General features: G+C 41.6%; 1 protein-coding gene across 3 annotated transcripts in view; it reads right to left on the reverse strand.

The window, feature by feature from the left end:
* Window positions 1-1,107: 1,107 nt before the first annotated feature.
* suclg1 (succinate-CoA ligase GDP/ADP-forming subunit alph) overlaps window positions 1,108-26,578 on the reverse strand; it is a 65,416-nt gene continuing 39,945 nt past the window's right edge. For all 3 annotated transcript variants that reach the window (XM_041196206.1, XM_041196193.1, XM_041196199.1), the window contains 2 exons: window positions 11,468-11,656; window positions 1,108-1,347 (listed from right to left, as the gene is read on the reverse strand). In XM_041196206.1, coding sequence (XP_041052140.1) covers window positions 1,321-1,347; window positions 11,468-11,656 — 216 coding nt within the window. In that variant the 3' untranslated portion in view covers window positions 1,108-1,320. The remainder of the gene's footprint in view (window positions 1,348-11,467; window positions 11,657-26,578) is intronic.

Genomic DNA, 26,578 nt, shown 5'->3' on the forward strand with positions numbered 1-26,578 from the left:
AAGAAATAGTTCAAGCACAGTCAAGTTATATTCCCTCCAAGAGGAAAGATAGGACAAACAAATCCAGAGCTCCCTAGATGACAATGTAATAGAGGTATAAAAATCATGAGGGGTTTGGTCAGAGTAGATAAGGAGAAACTGTTCTCACTCATGAAAGAATCAAGAACGAAGGGGCACATATTTAAAGTAATTGGCTAAACAAGCAAAAGCAACATGAGGAAAAACTTTTTTAGGAAGCAAATAGTTAAGGGCTGGAGTGCATTGCCTAAGAGTGTGCGGAGGCAGGTTCGATCCAAGTATTCAAGTGAGAATTAGACTGTTATCTGAAAAGAATGTGCAGGGTGACAGGGAAAAGATGGGACAATAGCACGAGGTGAGTTGTTCATTCAAAGCGCTTGCAGACACAATGAGCTGAGTGGCCTCCTGTGCCGCAACAATTCTGTGATGTGGCACATTACCAAACACCTGTTAGTACTCCACATCAACCGCATTGCCCACCGCAACCCTCTGTTACCTCACCAAAAAACTCAAATAAGTTAGTTAAACATATTTGCCATTAACAAATCTGCCTATTTGCTTTAATTAACCTACATTTATCCAAGTGACTTTCAATTTGTTCCAGATTATCGTTTCCAAAAGCTTTCCCACCTCTGAGCTCAAATTACTTGGCTGGGCTTATACTTGCATGCTTTTTTGAGCAAGGATGTAACATTTGCAATTCTCCAGTCCTCTGGCACCACCCCTGTATCTGTGAAGGATTGGAAGATTATGTCCACTGCCTCCATAATTTCCACTCTTACTTCCCTCAGTGTCTTCAGAAGCATTTGATCTGGTCCTGGTGACCCGTCAACTTTAAGTAGAGCCAGCCTTTCTAGTTGGCAGGGTCAATCTTTGATCTCCTGATAATAAGGAATAAGGCTGTGGAACAAATGAAGTTCACCGAAGTAGAGGGTACCAACTATTGATATCAAAAACATGCAATTCTGTACAGGAAAAATTGAGGGATTTTGAGGTGAGTGAGGGGCTGATGTGTGAACAAGTGGGACTATTTAATTTCCAGTCCCTAAAAAATGTTTTACGCCAACAAAAGATAAACACACAAGTTAATTTGGTTTTTAAACTATTTATTTTCCATGAGGGTGATTCATCTAGTTCACAGATTCAGACAAAATAGACAAAACATATGTATATGGCTCTGTTCTGTTTTAACACAGATTCAGTCATTTCATCCAGGTGATTGAAAGTGAGATGGACGATCGAGGCACTGAATTGTGCAAGAAGCTTCTTTTTCTTGTTATCAAGAGCATTTTTGTAGGATATTTACAGCAGCTTCCTCTTCTCAAACTCCTGAAAAAGAGGTAAAGATAATCAGAGTGCCACACATATCACTTATCAAAAGCAGATTCAAATTCCAAGCTCCAAGTGTTTTTTTTTTAAAAATGGGCGTTTTTTATTCAATGAAAACTACAGCGATAGTACTCTGTAACATTTCTTCTTTCTGTAGTGTAGTAAATACCACCATGAAAGATTTCTGATCATCCACCAAATAATCAAACAGGTAAAGAAAGTCATTTTTCCAATCCTGGGTTTTCCAAGCAGAATGACCTAAAGTCCTCCCATTACGACATTCAATTGGTTTGGAAATGATTCCAGGGTTTTTAACTCCATACTCCATCCACTCAATGCATTGATTACTCTGTGTGAATAAAACCCTCCTAATCAGTCCTAAATATGCCTTTTATTGTTTTGAACTAGTCTCCCCTTAACCTATTGAATATGGATTTAAAATATTAAGTTTGAATCCCACTCTGTCACTCAGTCGCTCTCAAAACTATTTCCTCAATCAAAAATTATTTCTCTTTGTAACATAATTTAAAAAAAATCTATTTTGCTGTTAAGAGTTTTGAACTGCAAGCAGAATGCAGCATCACATTTATTAACTCCATCACCCTTCCTTGATCTGCAACCTGACACTGCGAGTCCAGCCTCTTGTGCATCCACACACATCTTTACTCCACAACTGACCTCTGTGTCTTCAGCTGCCCTTAAGCTCAGTAAGTCACTCCCTAAACCTCTCCACCTCTCTCCCTTCAAGACACTCCTCAAAATCTATCCATCCTGTCTTCATGTCTTATCGAGTGGCTCAGTGTCACATTTTGTCCAATGCCACTCCCCGTGAAGCACCTTAGGACATTTTACTGTGTTAAAGATGCTACCTAAATGCAAGCTGCTGTTGTTGGCCAAGTTTGGCTGACAGCTGAAATGGGGGCTGTTCCTGCTGTTTTAAGGAAGGCAGACCCAGCTTGGTCATAAGTGCATCACAGCAACTGAAAATTAGTATCAGGGTAGGGGAGCAGTGAGGGTATGATATATAGATCATCAATGAAAAAAAAAACACGCATGCACACCTCTAATAAAAGACATTCATCAAAGTGATGAGACAGAGTGCCAGGAAATACATTGAGCATCACAGGAATATATGCTGCTCAGCAGGCTGGTAATGATAGAACATAAGTCGGCATGATGCTTGTTCAGCATTGGTTGACCTGCTTCAGGAAGGTGCTGAGAAGGCTTGGCATTTCTCCATGGGATGGGTGAAGACCAGGCAATGCACCTGAACCGCTGGATTTATCACATCAGCAGGGTTTTCAGCAGAACGCCTGCTAGCTCAACATTTTAGCCAAAGGGGTGTGGAGAGGAGAAACCGAAGGCAGATGGAATTATAAGGCTAGAAGCAGCAGTATAAATAAAATATTTCACGCATCTTGAGGCACAAAACTTATTCCGTCCTTTGGAAAATGTTGGTTGAAAATATTACTAATTTTATGGGAAACAGGTTTTTTTTTTACTTAAACAGACTATTGGAAATTAAATAGTGAAATATGTTACTAACTGCTCAATTCTTAAAGCTAGTTAGTAACTTTAACCAATTTACTGAAGAGATCAGAAAATTTATTGCCTATTGTAAACTTTCAAATCTTAGTCAAGGCAATTGGCAAGAAACAAAAAGAATATGCTTTAAATCACTGAAATATCATAACCCGACTTTCTTATAGCTGCTTACTGACCTACGTGTTTCCAGCAGTGTCTTTTTACATTACAGATTTCCAGCAACTTGCATTTTTTCCTTTTTAATCTACATGCTAACCCGTCAGGTGTTCTTGGATTAGGGAGAGGGGTTGCAGAGTAAAAGAAGAGGGGATCTTACGGAAAGAGAAGTTGGCCAACGTCCCTGCTCCTGATCACTATCTGCCAATCTTTCCTGAGATGAATGTGCATGTTGAGTCACGATTAGACTGGACTTAGTTGTGACTTTTTACAGTTGAATAGCTTGCTGACAACTCCACGTCAGGGTTCATGAATGAAAACGAGCGTTAAAGTGAGGCAGTGAAAGGCTCTGAGAACAACTGTGGAACATGGATCCTAAGCTCTTAAATACTTCACTTAAAGGTGTTGCCAAAACATTATTCATAAATAACTCTCCCACATAATACAACTAGCTTCTGAGAACTGAACAGTACTACTGCAAAAAATAATCTGGAAGACTTTTATCAAAATAATTAAATTCCTCTTTCAACAAAGTTATTCTTTCACCTTTACCCTGGTCTCCCAACAATTTAAAATGTATATCAATACATATACAAAACAATTATTGCTGCCTACCTATAGTAATTAATAAATTCTAGTCCATTCACAAATACTTTTCTGTCCTTCATCCTGATGCAGTGGCATATTCTTTTTTGGCTGTTATTCCCCCAGGCAAGGTAGTAAAAGGAACTGTAGGAGAGCAACAGTCAGTACAGATATCTTATTTAAAGTACTTTGCTGAATGCTAAAATAAAACTTTATTGCAAGTTATGCGCATTATTTGCAAAAAGGAGCAAACTAAGATTCATTTTTCCTGCCTTCTCTCCTACCCCTTCCAACCTTAGTGGTGCTCAGTACTGTGGCCTGGATTTCTCAACATATATGTAACATATATATAAAAATGCAGAATTCACTGCCCTTGTCCCATTCTGAATTTTTTCTTTCTTCTCAGCTAGTTTTCTTCCTTCCATGCTTTTTAAATAAAGAATATGTAGCAGAAAAAAGAGGCCATTCAGCCCAACTATTCAGTCCATTAATTGGAACATTCCACCACAATATATATTTAAAAAAGCACATTATTGCAGCCTCTCTCCTGAACAAAAATCTAGCATTGAAAACACCACCATACACTATCCAGAAACACTACTGTTATAAGCAATACCCTGAGAGTTGGGAGATATGCTCACTGAACTAACGGTGAGAATAGAACTCAGTATCAGCCCAGCTTGGCTGACAGATACAAGGTGGCATTCTTAAAAAGTAGATGTCAGCCTTAGCTAGTGGTAGTAGCCTCTGAGAAGATCGTAGAAAAAGAGGAACTTAGTTCAGACTTAAGAGGTGATCTCTTTCCAATGAGAAAGAGATTCAGAATTCAGATTTAAATGTTAAACTGAAGCCGTCTGTCCTGCCAGGGGGATTAAAAGGTCCAATGGCACTATTCAGAAGAAGAGGGGAGTTCTCTCATGCCCTGGCCAACATTCATCCTTAAACCAACACTATTAAAACAGATTATCTGGTCACGTAACTCTAACTGTTCATGGGATCTTGCTATATAAACTGACTGCGGCATTTCCCTCATTTACAACAATGACTACACTTCAAAAGTACTTCATTGGCTGCAATGTATTTTGGGACTTCCAGAGGTCAAAGAAGGCACTATGGAAATGCAAGTACTTTCCTTTCAGAAATATGGAGCAGTGCAGTGCAGAATTAAAAGCATCAGTATATTAGCAAATGGTGACACACACTCACATATATCTAACTCTATGCAATTCAGTTGATAACAAGAAGTCAAAGAAATAGAAGGTTGTGTTGGACAAGACAACTGTGCAGGACAAAGGCTAAAAGCTTGTAGCTAATAATCACTATTTCCTGGTCTTTTATAGGCACATAAATCGTAATCAGATAGTCAATTCATCAAGTTTCATATATAATATAAAAACAGAAAATGCTCGAAAAACTCAGCAGGTCTGGCAGCAAGTGTGGAGACAGAAACAGGGTCAATGTTTTAAGTCCATATGATTTCTTCAGACCTAAAAAGAAGTAGAAATGTGTTGGATATCATACTGATTAAGAGGGGGTGGAGCTAGTGGAGCAAAATAGAAGGTCAGGGATGGGTGGGAGTTCAGGAGAGATTGACAAAGAGGTCATGGACAAAAGACAAAGCGGGTGTTAATGGTAGCATTAAAGACTAAAGAAGGTGCTAATAGTGGCAAAAAAGGTAAGATAGTGGTATGTGTTGGTAGAAGAACAAGGGTCAGCGCTCTGTGAAAGCATAACATAAAAACAAGTGAGGGATGGTCCTGTGGGGGGGGCGGGGTTTGGGGGAAAAAGGATTTTTAAAAAAATTAGATATATAAATAATTAAAAAACTAAAAATAAAATATTTTTAAAAATGAATAAACAAATAAAAATTAAAATTAAAAACTTGGATGAAAAAGGGGTAAAGATGGACGAGAGAGTTCATGGTCTGAAGTTGTTGAACTCAATATTAAGTCCAGAACGCTGTAAAGTGCCTAATCAGAAGATGAGGTGCTGTTCCTCCAGTTTGCGTTGGGCTTCACTGGAACATTGCAGCAGGCCAAAGACGGACATGTGGGCATGAGAGCAGGATGGTGTGTTGAAATGGCAAGCGACAGGAAGGTCTGGGTCATGCTTACAGACCGAAGGTGTTCCGCAAAGCGGTCACCAAGTCTGCATTGAGTCTCCCCAATTTGGAGAAGACCAGATTGGGAGCAGCGAATACAGTAGGTCAAATTGAAGGAGGTGAAATGCTGCTTCACTTGAAAGGACTGTTTGGGGCCATGGACAGTAAAGGGGGGGGAGGTAAAGGGGCAGGTGTTGCATCTTCTGTGATTGCATGGGAAGGTGCCTTGGGAAAGGGATGAGGAGTTGGGGGTGATGTAGGAGTGGACCAGGGTGTCACGAAGGAAACAGTCCTGATGGAATGCTAGGTGGGGGGGGGGGGGGGGGGGGGGCGGGGGGGCGGGGGGATGTGTTTGGTGGTGCCATCATGTTGGAGTTGGCGGAAATGGCGGAGGCTGATCCTTTGAATGTGGAGGTTGGTAGGGTGAAAAGTGAGGACAAGGGGTTCTATCATCAAGTTTCATGCTTACCTTAACCTTGTGTCTTCAGAGTTGGCCTTATCATAACCATAGAAGACAAGGAAACTCAGATAAACTGTGTTTTGCTGCCACTTGGTGGCAATTATAAGCATTCACACTTAGTACCATTGTCATCATAGCCAATTCTTTACAGCAACAGCAAATCAAGAGCCTTTTTGGTTATGCAATTTTGAACAATATTTTGGGGCTGTGTTTATTTTTTTTATTCATTTATTTCCAGGCTGTGGGCATCGCTGGCTAGGCCAGCATTTATTGACCATGCCTAACTGCACTTGAGAAGATGGTGTTGAGCTGGTGTTGGGCCTTGAACTGTTGTAGTGTGCCCAAGAGTTGTGATGTTGATTGAGGGATAAATATTGACCAGGGATAGCTCCCCTGCTCTCCTTCAAAATGATGCCATGGGATCTTTTACATCCACCTGACAGCGCAAATCACAGGACTGTTATGGTGCAGGAGGCGACCATGCAGCCCATCGTCTCTCCAAACGAGCATTATGACTCGGTGCCGTTCTCCTGCATTTTTCCCATAACCCTGCACATTATTTAAATAGAAACAACCATATAATGCCCTCGAGTGCCTCGATTGAACCTGCCTCCACCACACTCCAGGTACTGCATTCCAAACTTGAACCACTCGCCATGTGAAGAAGATTTTTCTCACATCACATCTGCTTCTTTTGCAAATCACTTTAAATCTGTGCCTTCTCATTCTCGATCCTTTTACGAGCAGGAACAGTTTCTCCCTATCTACTCTGTCCAGCTCCCTCATAATTTTGAACACCTCTATCAAATCTTCTCTTAATCTTCTCCTCTCCAAGGATAACTATCCAACTTCTCCAATCTATCGTCATAACTGAAGTTTCTCATCCCTGGAACATTCTTGAAAACCTCTTCTGCACTCTCTCCAATGCATTCACATCCTTCCTAAAGTATGGCGTTCAGAACTGTATACAATACTCCAGCTGAGGTCTAACAAGTGTCCTGTACAAGTTCAGCATAATCTCTTTGCTCTTGTACTTTATTAATAAAGCCCAGGATACCATATGTTTTATTAACTGCTCCCTCCACCTGTCCTGCCACCTTTAAATGATTTATGCACATATACACCATGTCCCTCTGCTCCTGCACACCCTTAGTAATTGTAGCCCTTATTTTATATTGTCTCTCCATGTTCCTCCTACCAAAATGAATCACCTCACACTTCTCTGCATTGAACTTCATCTGCCACTTATCTTCCCACTCCACCAACTTGTCTACATTATTTGAAGTTCTACACTGTCCTCGCAGTTTACATGCTTCAAGCTTTGCATTATCCGCAAACTCTGAAACTGTCTCCTGCTCACCAAGATCATTAATATATGTCAGGAAAAGCAAGCGTCCCAATACCAATAACTGGGCAACTCCACTACGAACCTTACTCCAGCCTGAAAAAAATCTATTAGCCACTACTCACTGTTTCCTATTACTCAGCCAATTTTGTATCCACGTTACTACTGTCCCTTTTAATCCATGAACTATAACTTTTCTCACAAGTCTGCTGTGAGGCATTGTATCAAATGCCTTCTGGAAGTTCACGGACAACTACATCAACAGCATCACTCTCATCAATCCTAACTGTTACCTCTTCAAAAATCACCAGCAAGCTAGTTAAACCTGATTTTTCCTTAAGAAAACCATGCTAGCTTTTCCTAATCAACCCATATTTTTCCAAGTGATTATTAATTCTATACCGAAAGGGACATCACATCTGAAAGACAGCGCCTCCAACAATGCAACACTCCCTCTGTACTACACTGGAGTGTCTGCCTTGATTTTTGTGCTCATGTCCTACAGCAGGACTTAAACTCACAACCAGCTGCCTGAGGCGAGAGTATTACCAACTGGGCCATGGCTGACGCTGGCTAAGGCTAGCTGTGGGGAAATTCTTCCAGAATGTTCCAACTCATTGAAGGCTTTGATTTTTTTCAAGATTCATCTCAGGCTTTGAGCGGCATAACAAGGACAGTATTTATTGTCTATCCCTAACTGCATTCAAACAGCTCAGTTGATTGCTAGGCCACTTCAGAGGGAAATTGTCAGCCAACCATGCTGTCCCAAGGAAAGACCAGCGAATGGCAGGTTTCCAGACCTACGAGGACATTCGCGAAACAGTTGTTTAAAATGACAACCTGACAGTTTCATGGTCGCTAGCATTGATACCAGCTTTTTTAAAATTTACTTTATAAATGCAGAAAGTAAATTCTCAACCTGTCTTGGTGGGACTTGAATTCACATTTTTTGTATTACTGTACCTACAGACTCCATCTACTGAGGAAAGCATAAAAGCAACAAGGCAAGTCAAAATTTCTGGAAGAAATTCTGCACAGCATTGAAGGTACAGTCAGGATAGGTTAGTGAGTCTCACTGTGCCTGTTATTCTACCTGTGATTTCATCATGCGAATGTCTAGTAATCCCTTGTGAAAATATATTTTTAAGAAAATCTAACGAGCAGAGTCTCCATGAACCAAAGCACCATTCCATCTATAAATCCAACATATTATGCCAATACTAAAAATAATTATTTGTTAAAAGGAAACAACATAAGCTACTGATTCACTCCAATGAGTAGACTAGGTTTGTATGCAGCCAACCACAAGCTGTAGTGGGACTTCACGAAACAAATGAAATACTGCCAATCTTGACTGCCATTTTGTACACTGTGCTAAGATGGATGTCATGGCAAACCATAACAGAAACAAACTTTTTGACAGTGATGTCAAGGAAAAAAAGACCTGCATTCTTATAAAGCACCTTTTAAGCCCTAGGGATAATCCCAAGTGCTTCACAGCCAATGAATTACTTTTAAAAATGTAGCCCCTACTGTTTTGTAGGAAAATCTGACAATCCTATGGTTCCATGTTACAACGTGTACCACAGTTGCAGTCACAAAATGTCAATTGTTACCTTTAACCAGGATGGTCTTGGAACTGCGGGCCAGGGTAAAAATGAGACAGAAATAATTTAAATAGGGGCTGCATGATTAAGCTCTAGGTTATTTCATCCATGACCAGTTGTACTGCCAGTACTTCAGCTATAATCAGTACAGACCGGAAACTGAACCCGGGGCTTTGTGACACAGTGCGACTATGAGCAGCACACTTACCCACTAAGCCAGTAAGACATTTGTATTTCCCAAACCTGCCAGGCTTGTGACCCAAGGCCCGAAAAGTACAGCAACGGCAACATTCCGGGAACAAGCAACAATATTTACTTTTTTTAAAAAGCTTCCACCTTTCCAACCAAATTGTTTTATTCCAAGAATACTGAAAGATCAGAAACGCTCAAAGGCTCCATGCATTTCTTGAATTCCAATATGTAGTACAGAGTATTAAAACTCAGTTTAAAAAAAGCAGCTTTACAAATTGAAAAGGCGTGCAGTTTGAAAAGATGGTGTGGTCTCAGGGAAATCATTTTGTTTCCCTGAAATGACATGCCTTGAAATGATCAAGATAGAAGCAATGTAGCTGCAAAAACAAAACATCAGCATCCCAAGTTTTTTTTTAAAAGCAGCTGTAACATTCGGTGTTAAAGCAGCATCCATCTTCATTTGACTAATCGAAGGAATTTATCAACGTGCGCGTCTCGGATCAGTGCAGGAGGGAAAGTGGCAAGTCAGCAGGTGTAGTGTGTCAAGCTGCCCAACAGCAAGGATCACAGAGCACGGTGTGCCAGGCTGTTTTGTAGAGTGCCGCCACCGAGGGAGAAAAACAGCAGCCCTGTGGTGCAAAGCGACACACGGAGGATAGTCAGGTGCAGAGCTATCTGACAGGACAAGGAACATGCTGACAAAAGTGACACAAGAGAGAGGTTGGTCACACTGTGTAGGAAGGCATGTAAGATGGGCAATAGCTGGATGAGGAAAGCAAAGCAGTGAGTCAAGCACAACAGGCAGGAGCCAAGCTTAGGTCAGTCAGCCAGAGCGCAAAATGTGTCTGGGAATTGCTGTTTTTTTTAAAAAGACCATAAGACATAGGAGCAGAAATTAGGCCATTCGGCCCATCGAGTCAGCTCTGCCATTCAATCATAGCTGATAAGTTTCTCAACCTCATTCTCCCGCCTTCTCCCCGTAACCTTTGTCCCCCTTACCAATCAAGAACCTATCTATCTCGGTCTTAAATAAACTCAATGACCTGGCCTCCACAGCCTTCTGTGGCAACGAATTCCATTCATTGCTAAAGAAGTTTCTCCTCATCTCTGTTCTAAAAGGTCTTCCTTTTACTCTGAGGCAGTGCCCTCGGGTCCTAGTCTCTCCCACTAATGGAAACATCTTCCCCACATCCACTCTAACCAGGCCTTTCAGTATTCTGTAAGTTTCAATCAGATCCCCCCCTCATCCTTCTAAACTCCATCGAGTATAGACCCAGGGTCCTCAAAACGTTCCTCATATGTTAAGCCTTTCATACCTGGGATCGTTAAAAGATTGATCTCTTTATAAAAATAAGTTTTAGCGTTTTCAGGAGACAAATTAAAACTAGAATACAGATGGTACCAGAAGCTGGGCTTTTTTCAACACTTCTTTATGGCTTCCACTGTGCAATTTTTAAGAAAAAGAAAGTGGTGAAAGAAAGAATGAGAATTCTGCATCTCTCCCATTGTACAGTGAAGAGGCAGGGTCAGACAAAGTATTTGCTGTAAAGCAAGCATCAGGTATGAAGAGCCTGAGCTGACATTTAGGCACTAAAATCTGCATTCAATGTGGCAGGAAACAAACAGAGACCCAGTCAGCTCAATGGTTATGGAGCAGAAACTGAACTGTGTAAAGATATTGACTGAATGGGTGTTTTCCAATAAAACGGTTTAACTCAGCAGGCATCCATCAGGCTCCTTGTGAATTTGAATAAGCCAGATAAAGTTTTAATTTGCCTTCGGGCAACGCTTTTCTTTAACTCATGAAACTGGACAGGTGTGATGGGCCAAACGGCAGCCCCCCTACTGTGCTGCTAGATTCAATGTCATTGAGTGAAAAAGGCAGAACGTCACCATTATAAAGAAAAATTAGCGCTGAGGACTAGATGAAGACCATTTAGGACAGTGTGTGAGTCAATGATAGATAGATAAGACAAAGATTGTCTTAAGACTTTGATTGTTTGAAGAGGAGGGAGGCGTCTACAATGTGATCAGAATTCATGAGGAGAATCTTACAGATGATAAAAACACACCCAGTGTTCAGGTTTTACATTCTCTATAAAAATTCTAGAATTGAAACTAATATTTACCTTCTGTATGGTGCTACCCAGCTTGGCAGGAGACATGCTGATAATCACACCAGCATGCTGAAGGGCAGCAATCTTTTCCTTTGCTCCACCTTTACCTCCAGCAATGATGGCACCAGCATGCCCCATTCTCCGGCCTGGCGGTGCAGTAAGACCAGCAATGAACGAGACTACTGGCTTAGCATTGGGCCCCTGTAAAAACAGTAACACATCTATCATTAAGCACCAACAAGCAGATGAGTTTTTAGTAGCCCTGTGAATGAGTTCATTGAGATTTTAAATTTAGTTTTTTTTTTAAAAAGAAAAGCTGGAAATAAAACTTAAAAGAAAAAGTGACTGTGAAGCTGTAGGTATGTCATTAAAAATCTAGCTGGTTCGTTAATGTCCTTCAGGGAAAGAGACCTGCTATCCTTATCCGGTGTGGCTCATTTGCAACTCAAGTCTCACATCAATGTGGCTGACTCTTAGCTGCGCTCTAAACTGGTCTAACAAAGCACTTAGGTTATGAAATTTGCAGCAGGGCTGACAACATGTGTCGAGAGAGATACAGAGTTAATGATTCAGGTTGGATAATAGGTTATCGACCTGAAACATTAACACTTCTCATTCCCTACACTTCACTACCAATAGAAGTAACCCAGTGTTGGGAGAGCAGTCAATGCTTTCAGCGTATACGATGTGAAATAACCATTAAGGTAGGGTGAGCCAAGGCAGAATGCGACAGGATGCATGAGGATTTTGTGATGGCCACCAGCAGCTTTGAGAAAGGGGAGCAATGGGAATATGAGACTGTGCCAAGGTGTGAATGTTGACTGTAATCTTTTGAATGCTTTGCAGCTGGAGGAGGTTTTGCCACAGGGAGGCAGTTTAGTCTTTTTTGAGAAGTTGAGCTTCTGGGTATGATGGCATGGACTAGAATTTTGGCAGCCAAAGGAGGAGGAAGCAAAGGCAGAGGTGGAAGCAAGCAATCTTGACAGTGGAGCAGATGTAGAGGAGGATAAACTCAGTTTCCAGTGGAGAGAGGGGCCATAGTGCAATGCAGCAAGAGCACAAGGAAGATTGATAGCTGAAAGCCAGATAAATACAGGTCCTGGTGTGAGAGCTCCCAATCTGCCCAATACTGCAAGTTTCACAAGTAGTGACCAATGACAGTGAGCAAGTGCATACTTGTTGTCTATACTTTAATATGCCTTTCTCAGAAGGAAAAAGGAAGGCAAGGTTATAAATTATCATATATATCCTATGCTCCAAGAAGAAACTGTTGTTCTTTTAACTGTTAAAATTAAAATTGTTAAAATACACGTTTGTATTTTTTCCCCTTTTCACAAGAGGGTGACGGACTCCCAATTGAAACGGTAAAACTCTACTATGAAACATAGCCAATTTTAGTATAGCAAAACAGATCCTCACAGATTAGCCCCTTCCCCTAGGACCACAGTGCCAGAGTGGTTATCAAGTGCTCCAAAAAAATGGGATAGATGTAAAGGAAAAGCACACAGTACATTGTTGACATGTTGCCCATTAATGTACAATTAGAAGATTGCTTACTTCCACTCATTATTATGCATCCATTTCCAGTCTTTACTAACATATACTGGCATTCACTTTTTAGATCTTCCACCAGACCACAAGATACAGGTCTTGGCTGAATCGGTGAAGTAACCCCCATATAGATTCACACAGTCTAGAGGAAAAGGAAATCTCAGTCACAAGAATCCTGGATGCACCTTAGCTGTATTTCAATGTCCTCTGGCAGTTAAGTACAGGTCATGGAGCTGTCAGACTGTTGTTGCTAGCTTCTTAAAGACTTTCAACTCCAAGAAAAACGATCTACGCTTAGCATTAGAAAACTCAGTAATTCCATGTACATAGAAATCATGAGGAAATTGCAACAGAGCTATCAAGAATCAAGTTCTCCAATGATTATCTATCCAACCTGAACTTCCTTTTGAACATTACAAACATGCTGCTTTGCCAATGCCTTAAACTGATCTTTTGGTGCCACTCAGCATCTGTCTGACAGCAAAGGAAATCAACATCTTCGTTTGGATTAGGTTCAAACCTAAGTCTACAGAGAGAAACATTGGTAACTGAGATTAATGTTACAGTCAGAGCTACCATCTGGCCCTTGCGCCAAAACCGATTTTTTGTATAATCAGCATCAAACGTTCGCCATCCACTGCGCACCACTTCTGTGCAGAGAATTTCTCAGGAAGAAAAATAGAGACACAACTACCAGTCATGTCCCTGTCAGACCTCAGTTTGATTGAAAATGAATAGAAGCCAACCAAAATTCAATTTGAAACAGCAGTCCTTCTGTCCGTACCCAGAATAGGAAATACTTTAAGAAAATTTGCATGAAATAAGATTTTTCCAAAATCACACCCAAAATTTGCCAGGTTTAGGTAAGGTAGACAAAGAAATACTGCTCCCATCAGCTGATGGTACAAGGACCAAGGGTCACGGATGTAAATTTTGGGGCAAGACATGCAGGAGAATGAGAGGAAGAACTTTTTAATATAGTGAGTAGTAACGACATGGAACTTGCTGCCCATGAGGGTGGTGGAAGCAAAGACGATCAATGGTTTCAAAAGGAAATTGGTTGGGCACTTGAAAGAGATAAGCTTGCAGCGCTACAGGGAGCGAGCAAGGGAATTGGACTGACTGTTTTGCTCTATAAAGAGGCAACAAGAGCTTGATGGCCACGTTCTGTGCCATAAGTGACTCCATGGCTTGAAGTATCAAATCTGGTCATTGAATTGAACTTCCCCAATGGCTTAGTTAGGTTAAGATGGTGAGGACTGAGCCACACAAACGATGGAGGCTCCAGGCTACCCCTGGCTTATCTAATTTCAGTTGGGTGTTGTACAGGTTTAACTCTGGGTTAGAAATAAAGTTAGCCCTTGTTTCCCTCTTTGACGGTTATCCAGTGCTATGATTCTCTTCCTCCATCTCCCTTGTCAAATTCCCTCTCAACATTCACTGTTGATGTTCATGCACGAGTAATGGGTACATGAACAAGGTACTGAAGGGAAACCACTACCTGGGAAGCTGTATCTTAGTAGCAACAACTTGCATTTATATAGCCCCTTTAGTATAATAAAACACTGCAAGGTACTGGAGGAAATACCATCAGCAATGAAGGGAATGCACTCTTAAATCTCAAAAATGAGGGGGCAAGTTGATAAAACTGTTTACATGGGAGTCTAGTCAGATAAAAGGGGTACAGAATACAAAAATAAGGAGGTAATATTAGATCTATATAAATTATTGGTGTGGCTATAGTCATCCAATACACTAAAACTCTAAGATAAAAGCAAAATGCTGCGGATGCTGGAAATCTGAAACAAAAACAGAAAATGCTAGAAAAACTCAGCAGGTCTGACAGCATCGGTGGAGAGAGAAAAACAAAGTTAATGTTTCAAGTCGTTTCATACAAGGCTCTGAAGAAGGGTCATACGGACTTGAAACGTTAACTTTGTTTTTCTCTCTTCACAGATGCTGTCAGGCCTGCTGAGTTTTTCCAGCATTTTCTGTTTTTGTTTCACACTAAAACTCTATTTTGGCTTTGGTTATGAAGAGAAACCAGTGAAATTAGGCCTCCTCAGTTAAACAGAGAAAATTAAAGGAGATTTGATGAAGAGGTTTGATAAGATAAATGGGAGCGTAGGGGTGAGGGAATATAGGAACATAGGACTTAGAGCAGGTGTAGTCCATTCAACCCTTCAGCCTGCTCCGCTGTTTGATAAGATCATGGCTGATATGATTGTGGTCCCAACTCTACTTTCCTGTCTGCCCCCCAAAACTCTCAACTCCCATATCTATCAAAAATCTATCTAACTTAACCTTGAATAAATTCAATGACCCAGCTTCCACCGCTGTCTGGGGAAGAGAATTCCACAGACTAATGACCCTCTGCAAGAAAAAACCTCCTCATCTCTGTACTAAAATAGACACCTCTTATTCTTAAATTGTGTCCCCTACTTCGAGCCTCCCCAACAAGTTAAAACGTTCTCCCAGTATCCACTCTATCAAGTCCCCTCAGGATCTTCTATGCTTCATTAAGATCACTGTTTGTTCTTCTAAACTCCAATGAGCATAGGCCCAACCTGTTTCAACCTTTCTTCATGCCACTTTACTATTCCCATCAAGCCAGGGGAACAACCCTGGTTCAATGAAGAGTGCAGGAAAACATGCCAGGAGCAGCACCAGGCGTACCTAAAAATGAGGTGTCAACCTGGTGAAGCGATAAATCAGGACTGTTTGCGTGCCAAACAGCATAGAGCTAAGCAATCCCACAACCAAAGGATCATATCTAAGCTTTGCAGTCCTGCCAAAACCAGTCGTGAGTGGTGGAGGACAATTAAACAACTCACTGAAGGAGGTGGCTTCACAAATATCCCCATCCTCGATGACAGAGGAGGCGGAGGAGCCCAGCACATTAGTGCAAAAGATAACGCTGAAGCATTTGCTCCAATCTTCAGCCAGAAGTGCTAAGTGGATGATCCATCTTGGCCTCCTCCAGTGGTCCCTAGCATCACAGATGTCAGTCTTCAGCCAATTCAATTCACTCCATGTGGTATCAAGAAACAGCTGAAGGCACTGGATACTGCCAAATGCTATGGGCCCTGACAACCTTCTGGCAATAGTACTGAAGATTTGTGCTCCAGAACTTGCCACACCCCTCGCCAAACTGTTCCAGTACAGCTACAAAACTGGCATCTACCCAGCTATGTGGAAAATTGCCCAGGTATGTCCTGCACACAAAAAGCAGGACAAATCCAACCCGGCCAATTAGCGCCCCATTAGTCTACTTTTGATCATCAGTAAAGTGATGGAAGGGGTCATCAACAGTGCTGTCAAGCGGAGAACATCCCCACTTCTGACCTTATGATGGAAGGAAAGTTATTGATGAAGCACCTATCAAGCGGCACTTGTTTAGCAATAACCTGCTCACTGACGCCCAGTTTGGGTTCCGCCAGGGCCACTCAGCAACTGACCTCATTACAGCCTTGGTTCAAACATGGACAAAAGAGCTGAACTCCCGAGGTGAGTTGAGGGTGACTGCCCTTGACATCAAAGCAGCATTTGACCAATTGTGGCATCAAGGAGCCCTAGCAAAACTTGAGAACCAGGGGGGAAACACTCTGCTGGTTGGAGTCATGCATAGCACAAAGGAAGATGGCTGTGGTTGTTGGAGGTCAGTCATCTCAGCTCCAGGACATCACTGCAGGAGTTCCTCAGGGTAGTGTCCTAGGCTCAACTTTCTTCAGCTGCTTCATCAGTGACCTCCCTTCCACCATAAGGTCAGAAGTGGAGATGTTCGCTGATGATTGCACAATGTTCAGCACCATTCGCGACTCTTCAGATACAAAGGCAGTCCATGTCCAAATGCAGCAAGACCCGGACAATATCCAGGCTTGGGCTGACAAGTGGCAAGTAACATTCGCGCCACACAAGTGTCAGGCAATGACCATCTCCAACAAGAGAGAATCTAACCATCGCTCCTTGATGTTCAAAGACATTACCATCACTGAATCCCCCACTATCAACATCTTGGGTGTTACCGTTGACCAGAAACTGAACTGGACTAGCCATATAAATACTGTGGCTACAAGAGCAGGTCAGAGGCTAGGAATCCTGCGCTGAGTAACTTGCATCCTGACTCCCCAAAGTCTGTCCAGGCACAAGTCAGGAAAGTGATGGAATACTCCCCACTTGCCTGCATGAGTGCAGCTCCTACAACACTGTAGAAGCTGGTCACTGTCCGAAACAAAGCAGCCTGCTTGATTGGCACCACATCCACAAACATTCACTCCCTCCACCACCGACGGACAGTAGAACAGCGTGTACCATCTACAAGATGCACTGCAGGAATTCATCAAGGCTCCTTAGACAGCACCTTCCAACATACGGCCACTACCACCTAGAAGGGCAAGGGCAGCAGACAGATGGGAACACCACCACCTGGAGGTTCCCTTCCAAGCCACTCACCGTCCTGACTTGGAAATATATTGCTCTTCCTTCACTGTTGCTGGGTCAAAATCCTGGAACTCCCTCCCTAACAGCACTGTGGGAGTACCTACACCACATGGGCTGCAGCAGCTCAAGAAGGCAGCTCACCACCACCTTCTCAAGGGCAACTACAGATGGGCAATAAATGCTGGCCCAGCCAGCATCCTATGAATGAATAAATAAAGAAAATAAGCCCTTCAACCCAGGAATGAGTCACATGAACCTTCTCTGTACTGATTTTAACGCAAATATATTATTTTTCAAATCAGGGGACAGAAACTTTATACAGTACTCCAGATGTGGCCTCACCAAGGCCCTGTACAGGTGTAGTAACATTTCACAGAATAAATCTTACAGTGAGTGAGTTAATAACCGAGAGCATCAATTTAATATCATGACCATAAAAACAAAGAAGGAAATGGAAGAAATTTTGTTCTGCAGCAGGTGGTTAGCAAAAATAGGAAGGTCCTACTCAAAACAGTGGTGGAAACAGAATCCATTTGAAAAGGGAAATGGATAAATATTTCAAAAAGAAATCTGCAATTTAAAAGTCCTCTGAACTTGTAGTTTGATCAAGATGAAGATTAAGTCAACAGTCTACAGGGGTTTACAGTTATAGGTTGATCTGACCCACAAAAAATGATTAAGTTTTATCAATAATTCAGTCTTTTTAAGAATTAGGATGCCTCAGGTTCAGCCAATGTGGACTCCAAAGTCCAAGGTTGTAATGAAGTTAGAAATGCAGAAGTGGTATGGACAATGTCAGCTTGGGGGTTTTCTTTTCCCAAATTCATTCTGGAATGTGGGCATCATTGACATTTATTGCCCATCCCTAGTTGCCACTAGGTGGTGAGCCTTGATACAATTGCGTGGCATGTTGGATCACTTCAGAGGGCAGTTAAAGAGTCAATCACAGTGGGGTGGGACAGGGCATATATAGGCCCAGGCCAGATATGCACAGCCATAGGACATTAATGAACTAGCTGAGCTTTAAAACTTTAAAATTTGATAGCATTGTGGTAGCTTCTGGTGATGCCAGCTTTTTATTTCCAGAATTGAAATTCTGAAACTGCCGTGATAGGATTTGAAGTCTGGATTACTAGATTAGTAATCACTTCACGATCCCACTCATACGACTTAAAATACAATGCTACTGATTGGGCGTCTCCGGTACACAGAAGGATTTCTGTACTCAGATGGGGTTTGGTCAGCACTGTACGTGTGAAACACACGTAGATTTGATTCATCTAAAATTAGTATTTAGTTTACAGAGCAACATCAGATCTTTACAATCTAAGTAAGTATTGACTCTAAAATACGTTTTTCAAAAAAAAAACATTTACATCCTTGAAATAAATGTGATACAACTGCCACATTTTTAACTCTGTGCCTTTCATTACATCAAAAATGCACCAGCCCAACAAAATTGAAGACACTGCGACGTGCTCATAACCTGTGCTTCACTTTCAAATGTGTTACTTGATATTTTGAATATATTACCTGATTTAATCAGGGTCCCGGTTGTGATGAGAATCCTAAAAGGATGCCCGCGAGAACTAGTCAAGCTGACCTCCCAATTTTTCGTTTAATGTCAGATATCACACAAACACTGCTGTCCTCGTTTTTTTTTCTGGTTGTACAATAGAAACTTAATACTGACGTGTTTACATCTTTCTAACAAAAAAAAAAGCTCAATTCTCTGTATCCTCAATATTATTTTTAGAACAGTTTTTAAAGTGTCTCCTTAAGGTTCCTAATCATGCAGACATTCCTAATCCAAGTAACCATTTTTCACATCATGGAGCAAAAGGGACAGTAGCAACATGGATACGACATTGGCTGAGTGACAGGAAACAGAAAGTAGTGGTTAACGAATGTTTTTCAGCCTGCTGAAAGGTTTGTAGTGGAGTTTCCCAGGGGTCGGAGCTGGGATCATTGCTTTCCTGATATATATTAATGACCTAGACTTTGGTGTAGAGGGCACAATTTCAAAATTTGTGGATGATACGAGACTTGAAAGAATTGTGAACTGTGAGGAGGATAGTGTAGAACTTCAAAAGAACATAGACAAGATGGTGAAATTGGCAGATAGGTGGCAGATGACACTCAATGCAAAGAAGTGTGAAATGATTCATTTTGGTAGGAAGAACATGGAGAGACAATATAAACTAAAGGGTACAACTCTAAAGGGGGGTGCAGGAGCAGAGGGACCTGGGTGTATATATGCATAAATCATTGAAGGTGGCAGCACAGGTTGAGGGCATGATTAATAAAGCAAACAGTATCCTGGGCTTTATTAATAGGGGCATAGAGTACAAAAACAAGGAGCTCTGAAGAAGAGTCCTACGGATTCGAAACGTTACCTTTGTTTCTCTCCACAGATGCTGTCAGGCTTGAGTTTTTCAAGCATTTTCTGTTTTTATTTCAGATTTCCAGCATCCGCAGTATTTTGCTTTCATCACAAGAGCAAGGGGGTTGTGTTAAACTTACATAAAACACTGGTTTGGCCTCAACAGGAGTAATCCATCCAATTCAAGGCACCACAATTTAGAAAAGACATGAAGGCATTAGGAAGAATGCAGAAAAGATTCACGAGAATGGTCCCAGGGATGAGGAGCTTCAGATTTGTAGACAAATTGGAAAAGTTGGAATTGTTTTCCTTGGAGAGGCAGTATGAGAGAATTATTCAAAATCATGAGGGATCTTGACAGAATAGACAGGGAAAAACCATTCCCACTGATGGAAGAATCAAGAATGAGAGGGCGCAGATTTAAGATAATTGGCAAAAGCAGCAGTGGAAACATGAGGAGAAATTTTTTCATGTAGCAAGTGGTGAAGATCTGGAATGTGCTGCCTGAGACTGTGGTGGAGGCAGGTTTAATCAAAGCATTCAAGAGGGAATTGGATTATCTGAAAAGGAGGAACGTGCAGTGTTACAGAGGGAAGGCAGGAGAATGGCATTGGTCATTTGGATAACCTGTGCAGATGTGATGGGCCAAATGGCCTCCTTCTGTGCTGTAACAATTCTGTGATCAGCCCAGACAGCAAATATTAACAGACTACACAACCATGAATGGCATCATAGCTGAACTCAAGCCTGTCCTCATCACATATCCATGAAGGATCACTGAATAGACATTGGGAGCAATGTTTCAACTGGTCTCTACCTCTCTTCTCCAACTCCTCACCCTCACTGCCCCCCTTCCCCACCACCCAGGCCTAATGCAGCACCTGGATCAACACTTACACTGGCTAACTTTACAGAGACCAGGGAGCATCCACAGTGCAGTTACTGACAGGACTTGAGTTTTACTTTCATTTAGAGGGCTAATTAGGAGAAACTTCCAATTCACTTCAGCAGTGACATATATTTCTGATCAGGGATAGATAACTTGGTCAAGAAAATCCAAGGCATGATCCATTTCCTCCCTAATATCCCTTCAGGGCTTAAACAAAAACCTTGTACCTATGTAGCATCTTTAATACAGAAATAGATTTCGAGGTGCCTCATGAAGTGTTAAAGACCAACATTCGACACCAAAGTAGAGAAAGAGACATTAGTGCAAGTGACCAAACAGGTTGGTTGAAGATGCAGATTTTAAGGAGCATTTCAGAATGGTAGAGTGAGAGGTAGCAGGGTGTAGGGAGAGAATTGCAGAAGTTCTGGCCTTGACAACTAAAGGCATGGCCACCAGTAGTGAAGTGATTAAAAATGAGGGATATACAAAAGGCCATAAATAGAGGAGCGGAAAGATCTTAAAGGGCTGTCAGGCTAGAGGAGGGCAGAGTGATAGGGAGGAGCGAAGGCATGGGGGAATTTGAAATCAAGTATGAGAATTTTAAAATAGATGCATGCCAGACCGAGAGCCAATGTAGCTCGATGTACACAGGGGTAACAGGTAAATAGGACTTGGTGTGAATTAGAATAAAAGCAGACTTTTGAACAAGCTTATGTGGGGTGTGTAGCTGGTCCTTCAGCAAGAAAGCATTCAACTTCAAAGAAGCCAACATTTAAAAGCCAAAAAAGAAAAGTACTGCAAAAAGGGCCGTTTGTGATGGATATATTTCAGAAACTGGTCAAATTCTGCCTCCCAGCATTCCACAGGGACTTGAAAACCTGACATAGATACAATGAGTGACTTTTTCAACATACTAGTCAAGAGGCAGCTAGCAAAGCCATCAGGCCACACAATGGGAATGTGTCGACAAACCATAACTTCCATAAATAATATCTACAGATTTGGAGTCAAGTGCATCTGAATGTGCCCCCACATTTCTTGTAAACACTAATCCCAGAGAACTTTTTGTTCCTATACCTAGCTGATGGAGGGGAGATGGTGGCATAGCAGTATTGTCATTGGACTAGTATTCCAGGGACCAGGGTAATGCCCTGGGGACCCGGGTTCATATCCCACCAATGGTGAAATTTCAATTCAATAAAAATCTGGAATTAAAAGCCTGGCGATGACCATAAAAGCATTGCCGGTTGTTGTAAAAACCCATCTGGTTCACTAATGTTCTATAGGGAAGGAAACCTGCTGTCCTTGGAAAAACTCAGCAGGTCTGGCAGCATCGGCGGAGAAGAAAAGAGTTGACGTTTCGAGTCCTCATGACCCTTCGACAGAACTTGAGTTCGAGTCCAGGAAAGAGCTGACTCGAACTCAAGTTCTGTCGAAGGGTCATGAGGACTCGAAACGTCAACTCTTTTCTTCTCCGCCGATGCTGCCAGACCTGCTGAGTTTTTCCAGGTAATTCTGTTTTTGTTTTGGATTTCCAGCATCCGCAGTTTTTTTGTTTTTAAACCTGCTGTCCTTACCTGGTCTGGCCTACATGTGACTCCAGACCCACAGTAATGTGGTTGACTCTTAACTGCCCTCTGAATACGGGCAATTAGGGATGAGAAATAAATGCTGGCCTAGCCAGCGATGCCCACGTCCCATGAATGAATTTTTTAAAATGGTAACCAGGATCTTCCTCATTGAAACAACCTTTATATGTTAATGGACTATTCATGAACCAAGATACGAGATTGTTATAATATAAAAGAAAACGCGGGCCTGGGGAAGGCTTGCAGCAATCTTTGTCACAGGTGCGATCCTTTGGTAGTTTTAAGTAACGTTTGTTTAGCAGTAAGAGTGGTAGCAGCAGGTAGCAGATACCAGTAAGCAGACAACAGTAAAAGCAGCAATCAACAGCAGTGACCAGCACAGCATGGTATCAAGGTTTCAGAAAATAAGCTTACTAAGGGAATTGGATGAACTAAAATAGGACAACTAAGCTAAAGAAATAGTTGGAACAGAAAAACCTTTTCAGAAGCTGGGATTCAAAGGTTAACAGCTTGAGAGCAGCTCAGGAGTTACAGGAACAATGTTTGGGAATATGATATTGATTTAACTTAAAAAGGGAGCAGGGTGCTGATGTTTGTAAATTTATAGATGTTACAATAAACTATTAAAAAAAGTTGTGAGCCTTGACCATTTTATCCAACCGGCTGAGCCTTAGAGTTAGGAGCAGAAGAGAGGTGTGGGTTCACCTACTTAGCGGTGGAAGATGGGAGTCTGGGCAGGAAAGCACTGGAATATTCAAGTCTGGAGGTTACAAAAACAGTAAATAGAATCAGCATTCTTTGCTGGGTATGGATCCTGAGAATAAGCAAGGTTCATGGTGCAGATTGCAATTAGTTACGGCCCTCTCTGCTTTAGTTTTTCTTTTACCTGGCTTGAAGTGGTCAGAAGTGGGGATGTTCGCTAATGATTGCACAATGTTTAGCATTCGTGCTGCCTCAGATACTGAAGCAGTCCATGTCCAAATGCAGCAAGACCTAGATAATATCCAGGCTGGGGCTGACAAGTGGCATTTGCTCCACACAAGTGCCAGGCAATGACCATCTCCAACAAGAGAGAATCTAACTACCAGCCCTTGACATTCAATGGTATTACCATTGCTGAATCCTCCACTATCAACATCTTGGAGGGTTACCATTGACCAGAAATTGAACTAGACTAGGCATATAAATACTGTGGCTACAAGAACATATCAGAGACTAGGAATCCTGCGAAGGGTAACTCACCTCCTGACTCCCCAAAGCCTGCCCACCATCTACAAGGCACAAGTCAGGAGTGTGATGGAACACTCTCTACTTGCCTGAATGAGTGCAGCTCCAACAACACTTAAGAAGCTTAACACCATCCAGGACAAAACAGCCTGTTTGATTGACACCCCCATCCACTCCCTCCATCATGATGCACAGTGGCAGCAGTGTGTACCATCCACAAGATGCACTGCAGGAACTCACCAAGCCTCCTTAGACAGAACCTTCCAAACCATGACCACTACCATCAAGAAGGACAAGGGCAGCAGACTGATGGGAGAACCACCAGCCGGAAGTTCCCCTCCAAGTCACTCACAATCCTGACTTGGAACTATATTGCCGTTCCTTCACTGTCGCTGAGTCAAAATCCTGGAACTCCCTCCATAACAGCACTGGGGTGTACCTACACCCCAGGGACTGCAGCAGTTCAAGAAGGCAGCTCACCACAACCTTCTCAAGGGCAATGGCAATTAGGGATGGGCAACAAATGCTGGCTTAGCCAGCGATGCCCAAACCTGTCAATGAAAAAAAATCTGCTTGGTCACCGCTATATTTGGTCAACACTTTGTTTAAATATTCTCTTTCCAAAGAAAAGTTTAATACTTTCAATATTAGTTCCTAATAATAATGTACACAATGTCACATGCAACACAGTACAGTAGGTCCTCACTTAAAGTTGTGATTGCATTCCAGAAAATCGTGATCTTAAGTGAAACAACTTTAAGTGAATCATGGATTTAGAAATCAATGTTAAAGCCAGAGTTAGGTACCCTCTGTTTTCTTCAGGATGAGAGATGTCAATGTATGGTACAGTATTGCAACTTGTACATGCACAACACTGTGCATTTCCAGATGAAATAAATTGCAAACTAAAAAACATATCTAAATATAAAAGAAATACAATATACAAATTAAGTTCTTTCCAAAAAATACAGTACTCAGTCGGCAGGTCCGGGTAGTCGGCAGGGCCAGGAGAAAGATGGACTGAGGGCAAGGGTGGGGAGCACTGCGGGAAAAGTCATGTGAGCAGACAGGTAACAGAAGTGCAAGTCTGTGGTAAATTATGTTAAAGTGAAAGTGAAAATGTTAAACGGTTATATTGACACTACTTTATTAACAACATTAAAGTGAAACGACGTTACGCGAGTTGATGTTAAGCAAAGGTCTCATAGTATTTAACAGTGCAGGCATTTATAAAGTAATGGCAGAAAATCTACAGTACAGAAACAGGCCATTGGGCTTAGCTGGTCTATGCCAGTGTTTATGCTTCACATGAACCCCTCCCATCCTACTTCATCTAACCCCATTAGCAGAACATTAAACTTTTTCCTCCCTCAAGTACTTATCTAGCCTCTCCTTAAAAGCACTTTAGGATGCTTCTGAGAAAAGGTGCTTTCTTACATGCAAAGTTTAACACATTGAGCACCTTTATCAACTTCCACTGGATTTTACACCAACATCAGGGTATTAAATATCAATAACCAGTACAATACATCCAATGTAACACACCAAAGATTTTCATTTCATGGATTAGTGAAAATCAGTGGACTTGTTCAAACGAAAACAACATCTGTTAAGAGGAAAGATTAAGCTGCCTTAAGCACATGGGGCCTTCCTGGTTCCTTGAATCTTAGCCTTCATAAATCTTAAGACACATTGCAATGGAGTCTAGTTGGAAGTTTTAGTTGGGACAGGCTTCTCAGAGCCACACAATTCTTCCTTACTTCCTACATCACAGAAGCAGCACACTGTTAATACTTCTGTGATCGAACAGCTCACTAGGTTAGCAGCTAAATGGCAAGGGACCAGATTTTCCATGGCATAATAAATTGCATGCATCCAAACTCTGGGATAAATCACTAGGGAGAAGGGCAACAGAAGGGGATGTGCAGGATAAACATTGAAAAGAATGGAGGTAGAAATGATTTATAGACACAGGGGAGAAGTAGATAAAGAAGAATCTCCCCTCCTTAAGTCATTATCAACAACTCAACATGGCACAAATCAAGACTTGAAGTGCACAGGGCCCATGCAGATCTGATTAAAAATTAATAATGCAATGTTTTTTTTAAAATAAAACCCCCTGGTGAGCATTTTGAGAATATAGGGCACTAAAGGCTCTGCATCATCCAATAAAAAGCCTGCAACCAGGAAAGTGAGACTATATTACATACAGGTTTTTGTGAATCTTTATTCTAAATTTATATTAAAATTTACATCCATCTAAAAAGGGAACGAAAATGAACCCAGGTCACCTTGTGAAAATGTTAGCACAATGATTTATGCATGTTCAAATGAATATGTATATACACTGATACCTGGCAGACAGTCCAGGAACATGCTGAGAAACTGAAAACACTGCAGCAGTGCTGAAATTCAGCTGTTTGTTAACTACTTAGGGGTGGGGGTGGTCCTGCACAAATGCAATCAATTAATCAATCTACTGTAATAATGATCAAGTTAAATCCATATAATTGAATGTCTTGCACGCAAAGCATTTCACACTGCAAACACAAAACAAAAATATTACGCTTTTCAATTTTTCTTTGGTCTAGCTGCTCTCTGGCAGACATAAAAATCCATTATCATCAGGACCTGCGAAGAATTAACCCTACCAGGGACGACCTGCATTAATTATCAAAACAGAATTTTCATCTGTGAGATTGAATGCAGAGTCTCCCCTTGTAGGGTCACAGCCAAATAATCTGAGATCAGGGGTTTTAAGCATCTATTGGCACTGGATGAGGCTTAAAGACCCATAAACATGGGAAGAATACTGATGGTAAAAGCAAAATACTGCGGATGCTGGAAATCTGAAACAAAAACAAAAATAGCTGGAGAAACTCAGCAGGTCTGACAGCATCTGCGGAGAGGAACACAGTTAACATTTCGAGTCCGTATGACTCTTCATCAGAACTAAAGAAAAATAGAAATGAAGTGAAATATAAGCTGTTTGAGGGAGTTGGAACAGGTAGAGCTGGATAGAGGGCCAGTGATAGGTGGAGGCA

This window comes from Carcharodon carcharias, chromosome 1, assembly GCF_017639515.1.
Source record: "Carcharodon carcharias isolate sCarCar2 chromosome 1, sCarCar2.pri, whole genome shotgun sequence".
Taxonomy (NCBI): domain Eukaryota; kingdom Metazoa; phylum Chordata; class Chondrichthyes; order Lamniformes; family Lamnidae; genus Carcharodon; species Carcharodon carcharias.